Source organism: Pinus tabuliformis, chromosome J (assembly GCF_031772625.1).
Source record: "Pinus tabuliformis cultivar Carrire ecotype Pingquan chromosome J, CPIR1, whole genome shotgun sequence".
Taxonomy (NCBI): domain Eukaryota; kingdom Viridiplantae; phylum Streptophyta; class Pinopsida; order Pinales; family Pinaceae; genus Pinus; species Pinus tabuliformis.
This window is the reverse complement of record NC_142295.1, coordinates 249,667,785-249,691,179: the sequence shown is the minus strand read 5'-3', so window position 1 is coordinate 249,691,179 and position 23,395 is coordinate 249,667,785. Positions and strand designations below refer to the sequence as shown.

The 23,395-nt window shown below is 38.7% G+C and overlaps 1 protein-coding gene across 1 annotated transcript in view; it reads left to right on the top strand.

Annotated features, from left to right (window-relative positions):
• The first annotated feature begins 394 nt into the window (after positions 1-394).
• Positions 395-23,395, top strand: part of LOC149226709 (uncharacterized) — a 74,051-nt gene continuing 51,050 nt past the window's right edge. Inside the window, 1 exon segment of the mRNA XM_089377569.1 lies at positions 395-1,572. Within this exon segment, the coding sequence (XP_089233695.1) occupies positions 556-1,572 (1,017 nt within the window). The 5' untranslated portion in view covers positions 395-555.

Genomic DNA, 23,395 nt, shown 5'->3' with positions numbered 1-23,395 from the left:
TTTTAACATTTGACTATATTATATAATGTTGTCATAATGTGGTATTTTCTAGTGCCACTTAATTTTAGGAATTTAAATTATTTGATAAAAATAAATTTCAGTAAAAATAAAATATAGAAATAATATATTGTTGTGAATTAAGAAGTAATTTTTAAGTTTTTTTGTATTATTATTTATTACGGAAGAACTCTCTCTATGACTTTCAAATTGAAATTAAGATCATATTTTAAACTTTATCACTAATATTTTAAACAGATTACAATTTAACAATAGGAATTCCCACATAATTTTTAAAAAATCAAACAATTTTTTTTGAAAATCTAAATTACAGAATAAAAATATAATGATTTAAACACTGCTACAATTAGATTTTTTTGAATAAAAATTCGCCAGATTGCAGTGAGAAAGAAATTCGCCGTCCGTGTGAAATGGTGGGCTCTCGGTAGACAACGCCAAATAAAAGTGCCAATGCTGTTAAAACCATAAACGTGTATAAATTAGATTGTGGGTAATCTTCCCAAAACGATCGAAATCGATCGACCTTCAATTGCTCAGATGTTTTCTGTTTCTTCCCCTCGTGGGATTCGTACGCATCCAGCAGTAGGAGCTGTAATTTTTTCCCGGGTGCACTCAGTTTCCCGTTCAGAAAGGCTTCACCTTTGGCCCAAAAATTTCCCCAGTCTGAGTATTGCGGACGATGGCAATCAGTTCAGCAGGAGCTGCCAGTTATGGCACGTGTGTCGTTATCCTCTACAGTTATCAATAGCGGGGCTTCCTGCTGCAAGCTCTGCAGAGGGCTATAGACAAAGAATACCGGCTTGTGACATGTCTGAGCAGTTACCAAGAGAGAATAATAACCAATTGGGTATTGTCTGGACTGCAAATGAAATAGCAGAAGCAGTTGGAGGACATGTTATCAAATTGGGCCCCTCCGGAAGCATCAGTACGGACACTAGAACACTTCAACCAGGGCAGTGGTTCCTTGCCCTCACAGGCCCCAGGTTTGATGGGCATGATTTTCTACACTCTGCATTGGCTAAGGGATGTGCAGGTGTCGTGGGAAACGGAGTGTATGATGGATGGCCCGTGGGTTTTGTTCAAGTTGATGGCAGTACCTTGATAAGCTTACAGAGATTAGGAGCCTCAGCAAGGAAAAAATTCAGAGGTCCTGTTGTGGGTATCACTGGAAGTGCAGGTAAGACCACCACAAGAGCCATGGTTGCCCTTGCTCTTGAGCCTCTGGGTCACATCCATCAGACATCAGGTAATCAGAACAACCATATTGGGGTCCCCCTTAGTCTTCTTGCAATGCCTTTGTTTTCCAAGGCATGTGTTTTAGAGATGGGGATGAATCATTTAGGAGAGATTCAGGAGTTGTCTAGGATATCGGAGCCTTCTGTGAGAGTAGTGCTGAATGTAGGTCCTGCTCATACGGAGAATTTCAGGAGCTTGGAGGAGGTTGCCATGGCTAAAGGGGAGATTGTGCTAGAGGCGAGGCCTGGAGATGTCTGTGTGTTGAACGCTGATGATCCTTTGGTTATGAACCTTCCAATTCCAAATGGGGTGCAAAGAGTATGTAAATTATATTCACCATTACTTATTTTTACTTTTCAAGATTTGCATTCAGTGAACTGAAATATCATACTTACCAGGTTAGATTCATTATAATCCTAAATCTATCCAAGATTCCAACATTAAGAGAGATCAAGATCAAATGGACAATATTATAATTACCAGCTTAGATTCATTATAATCTTAAATCTATCAAACATAAAGAGAGATCAAATGGACCGAGAGAGGTCAAATGTCTCCCAGCACAAATCTAATCTCTTTTAGCAAAACTTCAAGAAACATTTGCATCTCAAAAGATTTGATCATTTTTTATATTTGATAGATATGAATTTAAATGGATTTATCTAATCTCTTTTAGCAAAACTTCAAGAAACATTTGCATCTCAAAAGATTTGATCATTTTTTATATTTGATAGATCTGAATTTAAATGGATTTAGAGTGGTTTATATAATATTGAGTTTATAAATAAAATAACTTAATACATCTCAAAGTGAGATAGATTTATATTGGTTTATATCATATTATTCTTATAAATACAATAGGTAACATTCACCATTTAAAAAAAATAAAATTTGTATTTTTTTTCTCTTAAAAATAATACATTTTATATTAGATTAAAAATGTTAAATAACTATAATAATCTTTGTTTACCTTGATGGGTGAGTTGGAACATGTACCTAAGGAGGAGGGGGAGGCTTGCCACCTAGGCATTAAAGATGGGGTTTAGGGTTTAGGTTATGGTGATGCAGAGCATTAAACTAGAAACTAGCAAGACCACCACTTCTTCTTGGCATTGTTGGAATTTCCCTGCTGTTTTCTGGAGACTTCGATGCAACACTGAGTTGCTTATGGGATATTTCCTCCCTTGCATCAGGAATTGTGTTAGGTCTATGAAGAAAGGCCCCAGCCGTCCTCATCGAGCTTTCTAGCTTTCTTCCCTTATAATTGGTTGGGTTCTCTGCATAATTCAAATGGCCACGAGGGTGAATGTAGTTGTTCAGAGCGGTAGTTGGTGGGAGGGATGGCACCAAGATCCCATTGTGGTCTTCTGGAACGCATCTACACTAGACCTGTTGGTAAATTTATTGAATTTTGACTACCCATGCTAGTATTGTGATTACAATGTTATGGTTATGGTTTTTTGGTTTAGGAAATTGGTCTCGTTCCCCTGGGTAGAGACTTTCATCTGTTGTTGTTTGCGGGGAGACTACTTGGCTCTTCTAGAGCTCAAGGATGGCCCTCTATTGCCAGATGTTGTTCCCTACCGATTCCCGCAATTTCTCTAGATTTGGATGCATTTGACCTCCCTGCATGCATTCTATAGGCCCCCCTCTGGTATTCATTCCCTCACCCTCCTCTTATCTCCAGGGTTTCATTTAGCTGGGAATTGGCCTTTCCCTAGTGTCATGCCGTGGCGACACATGCACTCGAGCTGTGGATTTGGTGGCAGAGGTCCTACTAGTAGGTGTCGAGCTCAATCTCAGGCCCTGTATGTAGTGAAAATTTACCATTCAACCACCCCCCCAAGAAATTTAGGACGAAATTTGTCTTCTCGAAGCTCGGGTGATTCGAGACTGAAATGCCCATTCAGACTCGGAGGTGCAAGCCAAAGTTCTTGAATGGGTCATGGATCCTAGACATATGAGGGGTCGTAGGAATGATTGCTTCCATTTTATCACTTTGTATTGGCAGATGAGAACAATGTTGGGTCATGTCATCAAAGAAAAGCAAGACGACTATAATGAAATTGTTCATCTCAACGATATCAAGCGGGCACAAACCTGGGTGCTTGACTGGCACATATCGAGATGCATCTTTGGTGTGGGCGACAGTCCCCAACAGGGCCAAGCACACAAGACACACCCTTTCTACTTCTTCTGAGGAATGATGATCCCCCTGGTTCATTTGAATTGTATGTCTATGTCTTATAAATTTCCTTTTACTGTTGTTTATGTTTTACAACTATGGTCTATCTGCAATACCCAACTAGTATTTTGTAACCTCCACGAGAACTTTGCCAAAGATTTGTCTTGGCTTAATGATAGTTATGTTGTAGTTTTGATTTGGTATATTTTGACAGATAGAAGAAATTTAAAATATCTTCAGTGTTGTTGGTCTAGTTTCCCTTGTGGCAGGCCATGACAATAAGATTGTTATTTTTGTATGATTAATATATGATCTAATGGAAGCGAATAAATTAACCAAAAAAAACTATAATAATCTTTATTTTCCCAAATTGGTAAGTACTTAAAGATTCAATATATTCAACTGATTAGACTTTTAAATATATTGAGTGATTTCTATAATTCAAGAGGGTATTTAATGGGATAATAATGGTTTGTCATGCCAATACACAATTCTTTTCACAATTATATTTAATAATTTACTCCATCTTTCTAGGCCAGAACATTTCTTGTGGATGCCGTCATAAATTGTTTTACTTACATAGCTCAATTGAGGCTTTAAGAGGGGGTGTTTTGAAAAGTTAAAAGTCATATATATGAAATGAAATGATATTTTAATGTCCACGAGACTAAAAATAGTCTATGGGACCATTAGTTCCCTGTTTTTTGCCTTTTGCAATTCAATCCTTTTCTTATTCAAATTGATGATGAGCTGGCCCAACCTTCCAACAATCCCCTCGCTGAAAAGACAATGCCAAGAAACCGATGCTAACATATTCCCATAACTTTCTCTGATGTCTTTGAATGCATCACATTCCAAAATGAAATGCTTTTCCGATTCCACTGCCCCAAACGTGCAAAATGTACACACCCGTTCTTCCCAAGCTTCTCTAGGCCTTTTCCATCGTCCTATTTCACATGAAGGTGATGTGAGTTGGTTCTTAATTGAGCAATAAGAACCTTTGCCCTCCACGGAATGTTAGCTCCAATGTACTCCTTTTGTTGGAGATTACACGTAGGGTTGAATTCCTCAATGTAGTACTTCTTCTTTCTACCCAACTCTTTTCCCCATATCCGTTTACGAAACTTCTCCATAACAAAATTCTTTAGCTCCTTGCTATTTGTGGGATAGGCATTGAGGTAGATATTCCATTTTTGCATCCATGCGTGGTTTTGTCTCATCCATGTTTTCTTTCTTTCACTCATGCCTTCATTGAAGATAACTTTAGGCCCTCTACCTACTCCCATTTGCTCAATTCTTTTTAGATATCTTATGAGCCACACAGTAGCAATTGCTTCGATGGGAGGTGCTCCTGTTTCACTCAACATTATCTCATAAGGTATCGAACTTTTTATTTTGAACTTGCTCATGGTCAAGCGTTTTTGGATTTTCTCAATTTGTTTCCATTTTGAGACGAGGGTGTTGCCAGCCCACAATTCACATCCATATAGCATCACTGAACAAACTAAGAGTCTAAAAAGCACTTTAATCATTTTCCAATCCCATAACTCTGCCTCTCTACATCTGTTTTGAAGAGAATATAATGCTTTACACCCTCCCTCTTCTTTTTGCAATCCTCCCAGTTAAGGTTGTTGTTGAAATCAATCCCGAGGTACTTGTACTCATTTGCTTCTTCAAGAATGTTGCCTTAAAAGAAGAACATACACTGGCTCTGCTTCCTTTTATTAGAGAAAATCATTATTTTGGTCTTGCTAATATTGACTTGCATCCCCACTGCTCTACAAAAATGCTCAAGGGCATATAAGTGCATCTGCAATCCATGGCCCAATTTAGAAATCAAAACAAGATCTTCAACATATAAAAGAAGTTTTATCACAAACTCCCCCAACCGAACACCATCTCCACCTTGCAGATTTAGCCACTCTTCCAGTTTATCAATGTATAAACCAAAAAGAGTAGGGGATAGAGGGCAACCTTGATTGACTCCAATGCCATTTCTAAAGCTTTTTGAAATACCCGCTGATGTTCTAATTTTGACTTTTTCCTCTTCATAAAGTCTATGGACAACGACTCTATAATGCAAAGGAATTTCAAGCTCTTCCATTTTACGCCACAACTTATCTCTAGGGACTGTGTCAAATGCCTTTTTGAAGTTCACAAAGCAACATAATACTTCTTCTTTGTCCCCCCAAACCTTTTCAATAATGTGTCTCAACGTGATACCATGATCCACTGTAGAATGCTTCGGCCTAAAACCCGCTTGCCCTTTTGTGCTCTTTTCTTTTACTTCTGCCCACTTCTTGATTCTATTTTCTACCATGCTACCGAAAAGATTTGCAAACAAAGGATTTATCATAATGGTTCTATAATTGGAAGGATTATTAATGCCTCCACTTTTAAAAAGGGGTATTGCTAGGCTAGTTGTCCAGTCTCTTGGGAGACCTTGCTGAATGATGTTGTCGAATATTTCCATGATGTGCGGTGCAAGAGTGTTCATTCCCCATTTTAGATACTCTGTTTGAAGTTCAACCAAGTTCTTTGCCTTTCCTGCTTTCAACTTCTTAATTCCAATTGTAACGTGAAGAGCTTTGTGGTTGTGTTGATCCTGGGGGGAGGCTCAACCTCTAATTCTTTCTCATAGAGTTGTCTTGCATATTCAAACCATTGATTGGCTATAATATTATTTTCGATTTGCTTCTTCCTTGGTTGAAGTTCCTGCTAGAAAAGCTTTGGGTTATTCTTGCCTAGATATATTAACTCTTCTCGCCTTGTTTGCATAAACTCATCTTTTTTCCTTTTTAGTATTTGCCTATATAACTTTACATTCATCTTCTCCTTGCCTGTCTTTTTCAAGGTTCTCCTTGCCTTTTTGCATTCCTCATCAAACCAAGCATTTACCGGAAAACAATTTGATTCTAGTTTCCTATTTTTTGCTCTTTTGCACTTCTCAAGTGCACTTTGCATTATATTTGTTAACTCATGACTATTGAAGCTTTGGAAACCAGTTTTGTCCTTCTGAATTAATCTCTATAGCATTGTCTTGAAGATAATATAATTTCCTTGTGATAGAAGAATGTTGCCCCTTGATAGTGATTGCCAAGAGCATTGGGTTTTCCTCCTATACTTCATTTCTTCTAACCTTGATAACTTTATATAAATTGGGTTACGGTTTGAATTTAAGTCCCAAATATGCTCTCCAATCTTAACTTTGTCTATTTTTTCTATCAAGCTTTGTGAACAAATCACATAGTCAATGACACTTGCCCCATTGTATGTGTTGCAAGTGAAGTTCCTAGACCTTTTCCATCTATCTAGACCATTGCAAATAATTAAGTTGAAAGCACCACACAGTGTAAGCAACTCCTCTCCAAAATGATTGCTAACTTTGTCATCTTCTGAACATCTCACCCATTGGGGATTCTCCTCTTCAGTGAGCCAAATAGGATTGTGATCCTCTTTGCAACAAATAATACTAGCTTGATGATTTGTTGTTCTAGCATTAAAATCTCCCACTACAAGAACTTTTCCATGTTGAGAGTATGCGAAAATATCTTGCTTTAAAGCTGCATACGGATCCTTGCTATTTAGCTGCTTATTTTTATAAGTTTTTGAGACTTGAGGGGCAAAATAGCATCCTGCAATTCTTATGGGATTCTCATTCTTTGATATTTTGAACCATAAATATTGTTTATTTGCATCTTCTTTCATTAACCGAATGTGACGACCTTCTTTTTCTTTCACTAAAACTAGAATTCCCCTATACCCTTTGCCATTTTTTGCTACCTTGTTCCAAACTGCTAACTTCAAATAACTGTTAAACATAGGAGTTTTGCAACTATCATGTTCATGAGTTTCCATGAGACAAATTATGTCTCTACCTTCCGCAATAGGCCCTAACCTAGGTCCCCTCCTCCAAGGGTAACCTCTACAATTCCAACAAACTAAACTTAGGTAGACCTGGGTAGGATTTGACTGCTACGCAGTTTGGCACATAAGACTCAAATTTGAGTCTTCACCCCTTTTCATCCATGTTGATCTTGTTGTTTTCCTCCCTATTATTGAATTCTCTGTTTTTTCTTTACTGCCAGCTTGCTGCCCTGTTTTGCCCTGAGTCCCAAACACTACAATAATTGCTTTACCATTGTACAACCATGCCCTTTTCCCTTCATTTCTTGCTGCTCTAATTTTCTCCACTTCTTCCCTTCTCTCCTCTTGTTGTTTGTTGGTTAAATCTTCATCTAGGAAGAAGTGTGAGCCTTTCAAGAGTTTCTTTTTGCTCAAGAGATGGTGTTTGTCTTGCACGCTTTCCATGGTGACTTTTATGGGTCGAGGCCTCTCTTCACATATCTTCCCCACCCTCCTTGCTTGGCAAATTTTCCCTTTCCAATGTAGTTTCTCTTTCAGAAAGTCCCTTGTCAAATTGAGAGTACTTTCATTCCTCCCATAATCTCTTAATCCCCTCATAATAAAGTTTGTTTCCCTGTCTTTTCTTTGTTTGTGTTCTCTTTCCTATGTTCTATGAGCACTTGCATCTTCTTCTTCCTCTGTCCTTATGTAACCATTAGTGTCTTCAACTCTAGCTTTGATTTCTTTTGGACCAATGTTGCTTGGGAGCGGGAGCGGGAGCGAAAACGGGAGCGGGAGCGACCATTTTCAGAAGCTCCCGGTTTGGGAGCGAATCCGGGAGCGATTTTTTAAAAATATATATATTTTTTATATTTTTTAATTTTTGATACATATATTTCAACAAAAACATGTAGAATGATGAATTATACATAAAAAACATAAAAAAACATAGATTGATCATTGAACCATATCACATCAATCATCTAGAAATTATAATCGTCATCAACCATGTCCACAAGTTAGTAAAATACATATTACAACTGCAACATATTGAGTCTCATGAATCATGATTCATCAAATTCAATCTTAAAGTTTCAACTTCAAGCTTTCAAAATTGAAAATTCAATAACATTTATCATCATTGATCACCAAAGTTGTACTTGTAAGCTAAGTTTAACCATTACAAGAAGTAATATCTTAGATATTTCTAAGTCTTAACTTCTAACTGTTAACATGATGTGAAATGTTATAAATTTATAAAATGAAACATGAATAATGAAATGAAATGAAACAACTTTAGTCTTTCACGAAGCATCATATTCATAATTCACAATCATTACCAATGAGTTATAATTGCCAAGGCCCAACTTCAAACTTCAAATTTTCATTGTCACAGTGATATATTGTTTACAAAAAATATCATTATGATATGAAAGAGTCAAGAGTCAAGGACTCAAAACTCAACAGTTATGAAAACTAAAGTCTAATAGAAACTAAAAAAGACAAGTAAACTGTAAATCTACATGTGGCCCTTGCCACGAGAGTCTCCAGGAGTATAAGCAGGTCGTGGTGGTCTTCTAGGAGTCTCCCGCACAGACCGACGACCAGAACTAGAACCTCCACGTGAGGGTGTAGATGGAGGTGGCGACAGCAAAGGAACAAGACTCGGACCTCGAGCACTGCCACTGGATGGTGGAGGTGGCATGGCTGCTGCAGCTGCTTCATCTTCATCCCTTACAAGTTCCTCTTCTAGTTCTTCAATATGTACAATGCCATCCTCCAAATTGTCATCCTCTGGGTGATTGTCCCAAATTTTATATGTGGGATCCTCATAAGCCCGATCACAGTAATGACTCAACAACCTCAAGTTGTAGTGCACATAAACCAAGCTTTCTGCTCGGTTTTCATTGAGTCTGTTTCTTTTCACATTATGTATGTAGCTGTAGGTGCTCCAACACCTCTCTGCAGAAGAAGTATTTACAACCTGTGAAAGAACTTTTTTTGCCAATTTTGGCAAAAGTCCCTGGCCGCCATATGTTTCCCACCATGTGAGAGTATCAAATCTATCTTTGTCGTTCATTGCATGGAAGTTACCATACAAACCAGTGCCACTGAAATATCTGCCTATTTCAAGGTGCACAGCTGCACATACCTCCCTGTCAGGTACCAACTTTTCTAATGCTTCCAAATATCCTCTAGTTACCTCTAGATCTAAATGGGGTTTGGTCCTAACCCCACCCCCTGCTGCAGGTTGGCCCAACCAAGATGTAGAGTAGTATTTTGGCGTAAGGATATACGCCAAGCAATGTAGTGGAAGATTAAGTCTATTCCACCATTCACACACACAATCGTGAATCAGTTTGTACAAGTCGGGATCTCTGTTATGAACAATATCTTTTATTTGCCCCAACATGGTATCCATCTGCTCATACACCTCGCCAATCACTGGTTTGTCTGTATCTGCAAACCGAATCATGTGATAAATGGGCTTGGTGAAATCCAATACTTGCCTCACACTTGTCCAAAACTGACCATCAAGAGCAGCCTCCTCCACCATTTCAAAACCTCCCCTGTCAGCTGCATTTGTAGCCCTTTCCTTTAATACCTGCCAATGTGGACTTGATACCATGCTAGCCAATGACTCTCTTACCTTCAAAAGGCGCTTGAAGGTGAGGTAATAGCTACCAAATCTGGTCTTCGCAATCTTCAACAACTCCAATCTCGAGTGACTGCGGAAAAGGCCATGGGTATTGCTATGATTTGTAATAAATTTTATCATTTGTTTGCCTTTCTTGTACAAATCACCAATCCATTGGTATTGTTCATTTTTGTTCTTGACAATATCATGCAACAGAAGGTTCAATGTGTGAACCAAACATCCAGACCAAAATATGTTGGGGTATTTATCCTCAATAATTGCTCCCGCTGCCTTACAATTAGGAGCATTATCAGTGATGACTTGGATGACATTGTATGGCCCAATACGGTCAATTGTTTCAAGTAATGCTTCTGCAATGTTGATGGCGGTCTTGAACTTGTCTGAGTAATCATGTGCAATTAGAAAGATGGGACCACTAATAGACACAGCAAGAACACTTATCAATGGCTTGCCTTTTACATTTGTCCATTCATCAGATACAATGGACACCCCATGGTTAGTCCAAGAACTTGTCATTCTATTCAAAGAATGTGATATTTTTGCTTTTTCATGATCAAGGCCAACGGTTCTTGCCTTGTCATACCCAGGGCTCTTGTATCCTTTAGGGGCATCATTTATGGCAGAAACCATTTCGTGCCAATAAGGTGAGCGAAGAACATTGAATGGTATCCCACATGCATAGAGAAACCTGTAAACCTTTGAATCCACATCATTCCTACACCCCTCATCAAGGAAATCTGATATGGTTCTACGCCTTAAAGATGATGACCCTGTGCCTCCATATCCACTGCCTTGGGAGGATGCTGAAGGAGTTCTTGTGATTGTGAGCTTGGTTCAAAGAAACCCCTTGATTTTTTTGATTTGTATTGGGCTTCCTCCTCTTCCCTTATGTATTTGGCTCTATCCGCTGCTGACACCGCTGTACAAGTTTTGATTCCTATTTGTTTGTCTCCATCCCATGGCCTTTTCTCGCAGAGGTGTCTTCTAGCACGGGTGTATGAACCTGTGTAATCAGTGTTGCAATGGGGGCAATGAAATTTAGTGGTTCCACCCCCTCTCCCTGTTTCAGCCCTGTTAACATATTTCCACAATGGGGTTTGGTCTTGTTTAGTTTTTTGAGGGTCATGTTCACCCTCCTGCAGCTCCTCCTCACCGGGATTTTCACCAATTCGATTTTCTCCAGCTTCTTCATCCCCCTCTTCAGTTTGGCCCCTCCGTTTCCTACTTTACAGCACCATAATAACCATAAAAGGGACCAAGAAGAGGAAAATGCCAAGAAATATAGCCAGGTCCATGGTGTTTGATGTTTGTAGGGTTTTGATTCTTGAATCTGCAAATTAATTTAATTTATTGGGATTAATTAATTTAATTTAAATTCATGATTTTTAAACTCAATAAACTAAATTACTACCTAACTAAATTAAACTAACTAAACTAACTAAATTACTAAGTTACTTACCTCTGTAGGCTTGCTCCTCGCTTCTCCTTGCTCCTTTGCTCTTGCTCTCCAACAAACTCAACTCAATGAAGTGATAATGAAGTTTTTTTAGGCCCATTGGGCTTTTAAAACAATTTTTTTTTTTTTTTTTTTCTGTGAGGTCCGCGGAAATTTTTTCCGCCGGATCGCTCTCGGCGCCGCTCGAAACGCTCCCGGAGCGATTTTTTAATGTTCGGGAGCGATCGCTCCCGGGCTTAAAATTTCGCTCCGGGAGCGACGGAGCGACCGCTCCCTACAGCGCTCCCGAAAATGGCAGGGAGGGAAATTTTTTTTTCGGGACCGCACTCCCGCCCGGAGCGCGATTCGGGAGCGGGTTCGAGGGGGGGGGGGGGGGCGCTCCCCCGCAACTATGTTTTGGACTGTCTTTCCTATTGTTCTTTTTTGCTTTCTTTTTCGAAAATTCTGTTTGCTGAGATACTTGTGTATCTACCTGAGTTGCTTTAGAAATTATCACATCCTTGTTTGCTGCTATTGATTCTTTCATGGTTTTCCACGCTGTCTTCATGCTTTGCCATTCTTGTTTTCCTATCTCTAGAGCCTCTTGTAACATTGTTACCTGTTCTTTTAAAATTCTATTACCTTCCATTAAACATCGATTTGCAAATTTGATCTCTGAAATTTTGTAGTCCCTTTCCTATTCTTTGGCTTCCAAAATCTTCAGCCTTGTCCTGACCTTCATCAGTTCTTGGACATAGAGATCCAATGACCAAGTAAGAGGTGTAGATGTGGGACTGTAAAGGGTTGACTCTTATTTATTGTTGTTGCTCTTATTTATTACTGTTTTCTTCTTCTTTGTTCCCATTTAAGGTGAGCAAGCCTATGCCTTAAAATGCCTCGATATTGCTTTACATTTACCCAAAAGCAATTTTGACTTGACCCAAATGATTTGCTTCCACAAAATCTGAGATTTCCTTGTCATTTTTAACATTTGCTAGTGATTTGCTTTCCATCTTGGACCCTTGAAAATTTGAACCTGTGACCCATGTCAACTCTGGCGGATAACAAACAGGTCGAATTTTGCCCTCGGAACTTGAAATGCCCTCCAAACAGCGGTGGAAACCTCTGATAAAAACCCTTTGAATGGAAATTAGTGAACAAAAACCTGTTGAAACTTGAGAAACACATATTGCCAAATGAAAAGACAATCCAACTCTTCAAGAAACTGAATCGATCAGTCGGGCAGCTGGCTCTTAAATAATCTCATACAAAATAATGGACCATATGATACATATGCCTTGTATTGATTTTTCTGGGTAGCTGAACCCTTGTCTTACTACTTCCGGCCTGATCCCGTTTTTCTCGTCCGAACGCCTCTCGTATGATAGAATGAAAGGGTCTGCTTGCTAAAGAAACTGGAGAACGAACAAACTAACAAAACTATAAATGCTTTATAGAGGCTGCCGATCTTAGTCCAGGATCCTGGAATATACACAAACCTTTCTCACTAGGGTCCCATGAGAGAGCAGAGTGTGTTTTCATTGGCAATGTATCCAAATGGAATGAAACAAAATATATTCCTTTTTAAATCTGGTTACGAGAGCTGTTAGAACCAAAACAAATCTTTTGCGAAGTTCAAGTGAAAATACCAGAATAATGCCCTAAAATTTGTAATGTTTCTTGTGGGCTGAATGAGGGTTGAATCGAGCTGTGGCAAAGGTTGGCTACTCGCGGGCGACCCAATGCCTGTGACCGTGATGTCTTCGCGATGCTTGTGAAGCTAAGCTACTAGTTTCAGGGTGGAACAGCCAACGTGCTTCTTGGTAAAAAGTGTTCTAGTATAATTTTGAAGTATTGGCAAATGGATTTGAGGAACAAATAATCATGTTTCATTTCTTGGCTGATTGAAAATAAATGATGTAGTGTATAGCTATTGACATCAATGGAAATATATAATAACATAGGTGTTAATTCCCTAATCATGTATATCACATATACAAATCCCAGTTGTTTACAGACCAAGCCGTTCCAACAAAGGAAGGTTTCTAGTTCCCAAGGTTGAAGGAATATTGTTGGAGATACTATTGCCCGACATATCCAATTCTCTCAACAAATTAAGCTTTAGAATAGAGATTTCTGAAAGCCTACCAAATAAGAAATTCTTGGATATATCCAATATTGCTAAGCACATGTAATTATCTATCTCAGTTAGATAATTCAAATTCAGTGGTGCAATTTGATATCTCGAGTAGATAATTCAATTTCACTTGTGCAATTTCTATTTCAAATTCACTTAGAAATCATGTCCAAATTCTTGAAGAGATCACAAAAAGATGATGATGTCTACTGTTAGGGTTTTACTTATAGGCCTAGGTTTTATTTTGTTGTTTTGTTTTGCTTTGTTTTGTTTTTTTTTTTTTCTTTTCTTTCTAAATGTAACATTCTATATCCTTCATTGTAAAGGGTTTATGTGATAATGATTTAATAGTGGTTATTCGTTTAACAATGGTTTTTGTGATTACGAATTTTTCAGGAAGAAATACACAAATCACATAATTGATTTGAAGTTTTTGTCGACAACGATGTTCCTTCGTTGGACTAAAACTATTCACTATGCAAGCTTTTCGTTCCGCGTGAGTTCAAATCCTTGGGCAATAGAGAAATGGGATCAACTTCTGCCCTTTCTTGTTTGTTTTCCATAGCTCACTTTGTCTTCTTGAATTTGTTTGCTCCCAATTTCGCATTTTGGGATGGATAATTGATATTATTGTTGTGTGTGTGAGAAATTGTTCAAAGGGTAGCTAAGCCAAATTATGTTTTTAATTTTTTTTTAATGTAATATTACAGGACAACATCTCCCCCACACTGGGCTATAGAGCATCTCTTGGTGCAATGACAAATTGCTAGAAATACGATAATTACTTTCTATGATAAATTGTGGGTGGGGAAGGTTCTAAAGGTATTAAGCTCTGCTTAGGTAATGTATAAACAACCCTTTTAACTCAGGCAGGCTATGTGATTTTATGTATTCTGGCATTCTAGACCTATTATGGTTGGCCATGCCTGGTCTTTTAAGGCTCCACTTTTAGGTCCTTTCATCTTGGATATGGTTGGAGACTTTAGGATGGACCTACTTGGACAAATGGTTTAGGGGAGCCATTGGTTTTGTAGGGGCGATCACACTATGTAGGGTTAGTAGTCTAGCCCATGTCTTGAGAGCACTTATGTCATTTCCACAGTCATGTGTCATATAGTCTGTACACCATTCCTTTGGCCTTGGTGCAGTTTTCATTTTACAATTCTTAACATGGTAGTTTCACATTTCACAACATTTCATGTTTCTCAAGGTAGTTCACAAATCCCAATGCACAAAATCCTTGGATTCAAAAATCAACAAGGACTCAAAATGTTTAGAATAATGTGCACTTGACATTTCACATACAAATTTTGGCAAAAGGTGAAGGCATCAAGCAAATCTTCCAGTTTAAAAGTGATTGTACTCTCTCTCCTAGCCATGTGGGGGATAAAAATGGCCAAAAGTGGGTCATTTCTTGACATGCATGGACAAACTTTATGCGAAATTTGAAGTAAATCACACTTCAAACAAAATCCAAATGCCAAAATCCATCAATCAAGTTGGGTGTTACCCATGCAAGCAAAAATTGATCTCATTTCTAGCTTTCATGCAGCAAGATTCAAGTGGGCCTAGAGGTTATGTCCTAGGTCCAAATTGGGCAACTGATAGCTTGTTGGAATCCTCATGGTGTGGCCTACCTCCCTTGAGTGGAACATTAGACAAAGCTGGTAGGGTGTTTTCTCCATAAGACAATTTTAGGAATTGGTCAAAGCGCATGCAAAATGATGCATGAAGGAAAAAGGTGGCAAATTAGGGTCCATACTTGACATGCAAAGACAAATTTTATATCAAAAGTTATGTAAATTTTCTTCTAGACAAAACCCATGTGTTAGATTCCTCAAATCAACAAGGGTGTTGGAGATCTAGCAAATCACCTATCCATGCAAGGTGATGCCCCATCCAAGCTACATGTGTGGGTGGAAACTAGTCCTTGGAAAGTCAAAGCTAGCCATTGGTGGTCAAATAGACATTGAATATGGTCAAAAAAGTTGAGGAACATTGAGTCTTCTAGTCAGAAAGGTGGAGCGAGCCCTCATGCAAGCAAACTGATACGCCATCAAGTCAAATCAGCCCTCTTCACTAGCCATTTTCCCTCATTCAAGCAAATCGACCCTCTCTTGTGGGCAAATTGTAATGTAAAAAATCACTTTCTCATGAAGTGACTTAGTCTCCGGAATGTGGATGACAAGTAAATAATATTATTTTGGGAGAGAGTCAAGCCAACCATTACAAGAAAAATTATATAAGGCCAGATCCTCCTCGCATTACTTCTTGTTGAACTGTGATATCATAATGACATAATAAGAACTACCATTTTCAAGTGCAAACATTCTATTTTGTGGATTGATTTTTCTAATCCTTTTCTTCTTAGCCTTGTAGAGATTGTGTTCCGTAATATTTTTTGCAGGTACACCAAGTCACACAAAGCTTCGTGGGCTGATCCATTGGGGGGCTACAAGCTGTGTGGAAAGAAAGGCTAGGGCCCTAGCCCTCATTTTCTACTTCTTGGTGATTGGGGCTATCAAATTCATTTGCAAGACGAACTCTTGTTGGGGGTTCCTGGGTTCCTTTAGTAAGGACAAGATCTTTCCCAATACCATAGTCGCCCTGGTGGCTGGAGGTATTTCGAGAGAAATTGCTCCTAGTTGGACTTGGAGATATAATCATCACTAGAGTGGATGCGATTAGTCTTTCGACTTCAATCCCATTTCATAGTCCAAATCACAAGGTTAATTTAGAAGGGGTTGTGATTGCAATACAACACTAAAAAACAATAGCTTAAAAGGCCAAGGTAAACAGCCTCACAACAACAACCAAATTTATATAAAATCTGAAATTTCTTTCAATTTCTATTTTATAAAATTATAAAAAACACAAAAAATAATAAATTACTAGCTTGTGTTTCAAGTTCATTTTTAGCTAGTTTTGCCACTTCGGTTTGATTTGAATCTTATCCATTTGGCCCAAGAAAGGTACGGTTCTATTGTGTTGTATATGGAAACAAATAGAAAGTTATTTTAAGGGGCTATCTAAGGGTTTTACAGATTTGCCACATAAGTCACAGTTGCAAATTTTAGGTGGTAGGGAAATTCTCATACATGGGTTTGATCCTAAACGTATGTATTTATGAGCTCTTATTGTTCTTTCACTTCCAGGTTGTCAATTCATCAATATTAGAAGTGATAAACATTTTCTAGCTTGCTGGAAATTAATTTTTTGCACAGACATAAAATATGGGTTTTGACCCAATGGAGATTTCACCCCTTCATTGAGTAAATATTTTCCAGATTGCACAATCTTTCAATTTTTTCACTTACTATTAGCATTAGGTTGTTTTCGTTGATATTTATTTATTGCCCTAGCATTACCACCCTTACTGTTGAAGAATCTAGGGCAATTAGGTGTAGTGTGATTCTTCTTGACTTGATAACAATTTGTGAAGTCTTTTTACAATTTGTCTTGTTAGCTTAATCTTCTTCTTCTTCTTATTAATGCATGTGTGTGTACTTCATCAAACTGCTACCAAAAACATAAGAACAAGAACACAAGATGTTGGCTCTCTGCCAGGGCCAAAACCTCTCTTCTCTTGAGAGGAAAACCCTTTGGTAAATTTCTCTTATTGAAGCTTCTTATTGATCAATGCCAAACCCTAGACCCCTGACCAGAGTATCCTCCAAGCACAAGTCAAGTCCTTCCTCCTTTCTGCACTTTGTCTCCCCGACACTTTTTCCTTCTCCTTCCGGCACTTCGTTTCCTGGCACTTTGTCCTCCTTCCGACACTTCGTTCTTCTTTCAACTGTTGATAGATCTTGTTGCACTTGCTCTAGAAGAGACACTTATCCTTGATCTTTGATGAGACCCTTTCACATGGGATGATGTCTTCCTTTTCTTCACCAACCAACGAACTTGTATGACTGTAATGGGAGGGCTGTTATGACAGCAGAGACAGCCTCCTTCTCTTTGCACGTGTGACTGTAATAGGCTTTAGGACAGTCCTATTAACTTTGCTTTTCTTCCTTGTTTCTTCGCTTGAGTGGGAGGCCTTTTAGGCCTATGTTTCTATCCCAAATGATGAGATATGTTGACTGTGAGTTGCTGCTGTTATGACCGCAGGAAGACCCTTCCTTTCTCGCATGCATGGCTGTGTTTTACCCTAGAAACAGTCCTTAACCCTCGATGATGACTTCTCCTTCTTCGCTGCACCAGAGGCTCCTTAAACTTGCGTTTTCTTCTCTCCTTTTCGGTCTTCTACCTTTGCTGATTTCAGAGGTGAGTGAGTTTGATGTTGGAGGAGTGGACAACCTCTATATATAGAGGTCTATCCCTCCTTTAGTCCGACTTGAAGATTGGAGGCCCACTTGCTCTATTTATTTTGGATTGCTTCTTTTGATGGTGCAATTGCATGGAGGAGACTTGACTTTACTTGGAGGTATATTATTTGACTCTAATACATAAGTATACATAGTCTAACATGCCCTTAAGGTCTTCAACATTTCTTTTGACTCTTTGACTCACCTATAGCTCTTTAACATGTGCTAGACCTATTTCAATGAGCAAGAAACTCATTGACAAATATGATAAAAATAATATTTCTTTTCTTGAATAAATACAAATATCTAAAGTACATTACAAGGTGTTTGGCTATTTTTCAATCTTGAAGAATTCACATAAGAGAAACCGGATTGGAAAACCATCTGTTATAGCATCATAGTAACCAACATCATTTCCACAGCAAAGCCTTGACTGACAACTCTATCTCTCAATAGATCATAGCACAATGTTGGCGAGACCAATGACTTATAGACACCTTAGTCATTGTCTCTCAAGGCACATACCCACCCAGGTGTTCACTGAGTATGACCTTTTAGGACTATTTTTATCTTGGGTTCCCAGCCCTCAAAGAATATTGGTCCTCTTGCTTACTCTTGTCTTGGATGCCATACACATCCTCAAAGAGTATCAGATGCCAGATGATTACCCAATTCTCCCATTCTTTCTTCCCAAGTGAAGACAAAAATGTTGTGTCTATCTCTTCCTCTTGAATGAGGAAGACATGCCCAAGTTTCCTTTGACAAGTAACTTGCCCAAGTTCCTTTGTTGTTGAGAACTTGTCAAAACTCCCTCTTAGCTAGGAACTTGTCCATTCATCAACAACTTCTTCTTCGTGGGTCCTTCTATTGCTTGATCGCCTTCTTTCCTTTGATGTGATGAAGTCTTTGTTCGAACTTCTTCTTGGTAGGGCACCATCCATCTATCATTTTCCTTCCTGGTTTGTCATGTCATTGCTTCCTTCATGGAAAGTGGCCTTCTTGTCATATATTAGGTTCTCTTGTCATCTGGCTACTCCTTTGTCATCTTGTCTATGCTTCGGAATACTTTTTCATATGGATGCTTCGTTGTACTTGCTTGTTTCCATACTTCGATCTAGTAGCCCTTCATGACTTCATCCTGATATTGCTTCAACATTAAATGGTACTTTTGCTGGATGGCTTCTTCATCATGACATCTTTGTAGAGTAGAATCAATTATCTGCACCTTTCATATCTCCAAGGCCTTCACAGGTGTCAAGGGTCCTTTGATCTTTTTCTTCCTTTGTCAGAGTTGTCATGCCTTCTTTCAGGAGATGTCTTCAAAGTATCTTGTCAGATAGTGATTCTTTGTAACCATGGTGTTCTTCACATGCTTGATCTCTTTCTTCATTTGCATCTTCTTGGATAGATTGGTCAACCACCTTATGCTCCTTGTGGGAGCACTTCTTCATTGCTTGCTTCTTGGACTAGTCAGCATTTCTTCTTCACGTGCTTCTTAGTCAGCAATCTTATACTCCTTATGTGAGCATATCCTTTTGTTGACCTTCATTGCATTGTAGTACATGCCTTCGAGCATGTCATTGGTGAAAGAGATTCTTTCATACTTGATCATGTCATAGAACTATTCCCATGACTCAATAATATACATATGATGACATGACTTAACTTTGATGCATACATACCTCATCTTGATTTTCCTTAGATCATCTTGTCTTCATTTGATTGTCCATGGTGTGGCCCTTCTTGCTTCATCTTAGCTTGCCTGCATATCATCCTTTTCTTGAATCCCATGAATGGGACTCCCAATGAGACATCTGCTCTTGTTTATGAATCTTCTTTTGAAGATTCTATCAGAGGATCTAGAAGATCCTTACCCTGCAAACATTTCTTCCTTTTTGATGATGGAGGCCTTCTAAGATTCTTAATCATGATCAATTTTTTTTCATTGTGGATGAGGTCCTATACTAGGTATGCTCCTTCTACATGAATATCTTGAGCTATATCTACCATGCTCCTATATTCTAGAAGATATCTTTAACCATGCATTTTATTCTATTTCTACATGCTCCTATACTACTCAAAACTTTGAAAGAAGACTTAAGTAGAGAGTTTTGACTTAGTCATAGTAGAGATCTGGAGGATCTTCCTTTTTCTGCTTCTTGTCTTCTTCTTTCATTTCTTGAGTTACATGAGCTTCTTCCCTTTTTCTTTTGTTGTTGTTGTCCTTCTTAAGTTTAGGACAATTCCTTTTGTAGTGTCCATATTCTTGGCATCCAAAGCATTGGACTTTGGACATATCTTTATTGCTTGTTCTTCGTGGACCAAATTTGCCAAATTTTCCCTTTTCTCTTGGCCATGGTAGAAAATGCTTGCTCCTTTGATCCCACATCTTCCTTTGCTTTGAGTCTTGTTTCCTCTATCTTGCATAGAGACCACATTTCACTTAGTGGGGTGGTCCCTTTTTGGCATATATACTTGATGTGAAGTTGCCCCAATCCTCAGGTAGAGCGTTGAGTACTACAATTGTCATTTCCCTGTTGGACATGACTTCCCCTAGCTCTTGAAGTTGATCCCTCATCTTAGAGATCTTCATGAAGTAGGGAGCTATTCCTTCCTTTGATTTCTTCATTTTGAACAATTCATTTCGTAGAGATATCACTTCTTCAGCTCTGGTTACCGAGAATAGCTTTACTAGTTTATCATAGATTTCTTTTGATGTTTCAAGTTTGGAGACATAAGGAATGAGAGAGTCTTTGATAGATTATATTAGAATCCTTTGAGCTCTTGTTTCATCCTTATTGTACTTGGTTAAGGCTTGAGTTTGTTCCTTAGCAGGGATAGTGATATTCCCTTTGATGTGTTCTAGAAGTTCATTCTCTTTGAGAAGTAAATCAGTCCTCTTCTTCCATGCAAGAAAGTTATTGGTACCTACCAATTTGTTGCTTTCCTTGCAAAAAGACATTGATGTATATTCAGAAGGGGACATATACTTACTTGATAGATTTTGAGATGTAGTGGACTTGCTTTCTCCTTGAAGACTTGATCACTTGCCTTCCTTAGATCTTGATGTTCTTCAAGTTGCTTTCTCCAAGTGGACTTGCTCGATGATGAGATTTGCTTGATGGCTTGTAGATGATGTAGGTCCTTCTTTGATTTGTTCTTCTTGTAGGCGCCTTTATATAAGGCTCTTCTTCTAGCTTTGTAGTCTTCCTTGATGAATGATAGATGGTAGACCTTCTTGTCCTTGAAGTGATTGATAATTCTTGGCTTGATGCTTCAACCTTGTAGATGTTCTTGAGATTTTCTTGGTTAATGAGTCACCTTATGAGTGTTCTTGAGATGCCCTTTCCTTGATGTCTCACCTTAGCTCCGATACCATGTTGAAGAATCTAGGGCAATTAGGTGTAGTGTGTTTCATCTTGACTTGATAACAATTTGTGAAGTCTTTTTACAATTTGTCTTGTTAGTTTAATCTTCTTCTTTTTCTTATTAATGCATGTGTGTGTACTTCATCAAACTGCTACCAAAAACATAAGAACAAGAACACAAGATGTTGGCTCTCTGCCAAGGCCAAAACCTCCCTTCTCTTAAGAGGAAAACCCCTTGGTAAATTTCTCTTATTGAAGCTTCTTATTGATCAATTCCAAACCCTAGACCCTGATCAGAGTATCCTCCAAGCACAAGTCAAGTCCTTCCTCCTTTCTGCACTTTGTCTCCCCGACACTTTGTCCTTCTCCTTCCAACACTTTGTTCCCCGGCACTTCGTTCTTCTTTCAACTGTTGATAGATCTTGTTGCACTTGCTCTAGAAGAGACACTTATCCTTGATCTTTGATGAGACCCTTTCACATGGGATGATGTCTTCCTTTTCTTCACCAACCAACGAACTTGTATGACTGTAATGGGAGGGCTGTTATGACAGCAGAGACAGCCTCCTTCTCTTTGCACGTGTGACTGTAATAGGCTTTAGGACAGTCCTATTAACTTCGCTTTTCTTCCTTGTTTCTTCGCTTGAGTGGGAGGCCTTTTAGGCCTATGTTTCTAGCCCAAATGATGAGATATGTTGACTGTGAGTTGCTGCTGTTATGACCGCAGGAAGACCCTTCCTTTCTCGCACGTGTGGCTGCGTTTTACCCTAGAAACAGTCCTTAACCCTCGGTGATGACTTCTCCTTCTTCGCTGCACTAGAGGCTCCTTAAACTTGCGTTTTCTTCTCTCCTTTTCGGTCTTCTACCTTCGCTGATTTCAGAGGTGAGTGAGCTTGACGTTGGAGGAGTGGACAACCTCTATATATAGAGGTCTGTCCCTCCTTTAGGCTGACTTGAAGGCCGACTTGAAGACTGCAGGCTGACTTGCTCTATTTATTTCGGATTGCTTCTTTTGATGGTGCCATTGCATGGAGGAGACTTGACTTTGCTTGGAGGTATATTCTTTGACTCTAATACATAAGTATACATAGTGTAACATGCCCTTAAGGTCTTCAACATTTCTTTTGACTCTTTGACTCACCTATAGCACTTTAACATGTGCTAGACCTATTTCAATGAGCAAGAAACTCATTGACAAATATAATAAAAATAATATTTCTTTTCTTGAATAATTACAAGTATCTAAAGTACATTTATGAAGACTGAACCTAGTTACATTTCCTTCAACACTTAGATCCAACTTTTAGAGTATTTATATACTTGTGGGTGGCCTTAAAAGGGGGTTTAGCTTGCTGTTTTTTGTGTCTTTTTTGCATCTTTTAAAATCTGAAGCTTTAGTACAGTAAACTAATTGGTCATCTGCAACCATTTACCAAGGTCTGCAACAAGATATTCATCTCTAAATTGGTAAGGGCTTTTAACACTCAAGTTTGTGTTATTTCAAAGTTTATTTATTGTAGTTAGAGGCTTATTTTTCTTGCTGGTTTGCATTTTTTCTGCAGTTAATTTCTCATTTCCAGATCAACAAGACCTTCAAAATTAACTCCTAGACTCCATCACCGAAGAGATATTATAAGTCATTGGTCTATTAACCCATGTTGGAGGATGTTTAGTGTATGGAAGCCTCCCTTGGCTTTGTTGGAGTTGGCTTAAAGGATGGGGACCCATGCCAAGGTGGCAATGGGCACTTGTTCTGTGTGCTACTACCTTAGCATCTCGTGTGGACCTTAATGAGACCACTATTTTGGGTGCTAAGAAGTAGGATGGTACTTAGCGTGATTGGTTTGCATGTATGATTAGGATAGTACTTTCTTTATATGTTTGGGATGGAGCTTAGTTTGCTAGGTGAGACAATGGCACAAAGGTATAGCCTCCCTAATGCAAGCGATGAGATTGGGTCTAGTTTGTCCTCTTTGGTCAATAGATATTCCTCTCCCATTTTCCACGTAGTTTGTCGTCTAATGTTGATGATTTTGGATTTTCGAAATAGCTTTGGTCCCACTAATAAGATAAAATAAGTGGCACTTCTGCATTTTGGAATTTAGTTCATCTTCTGGAGATTTGACATTCCCACCTTATCTTTTTACCAAGGAAAAAATTGCAGGGAAACCCAAGGAATGCTATGCTGCCACATCATGGATG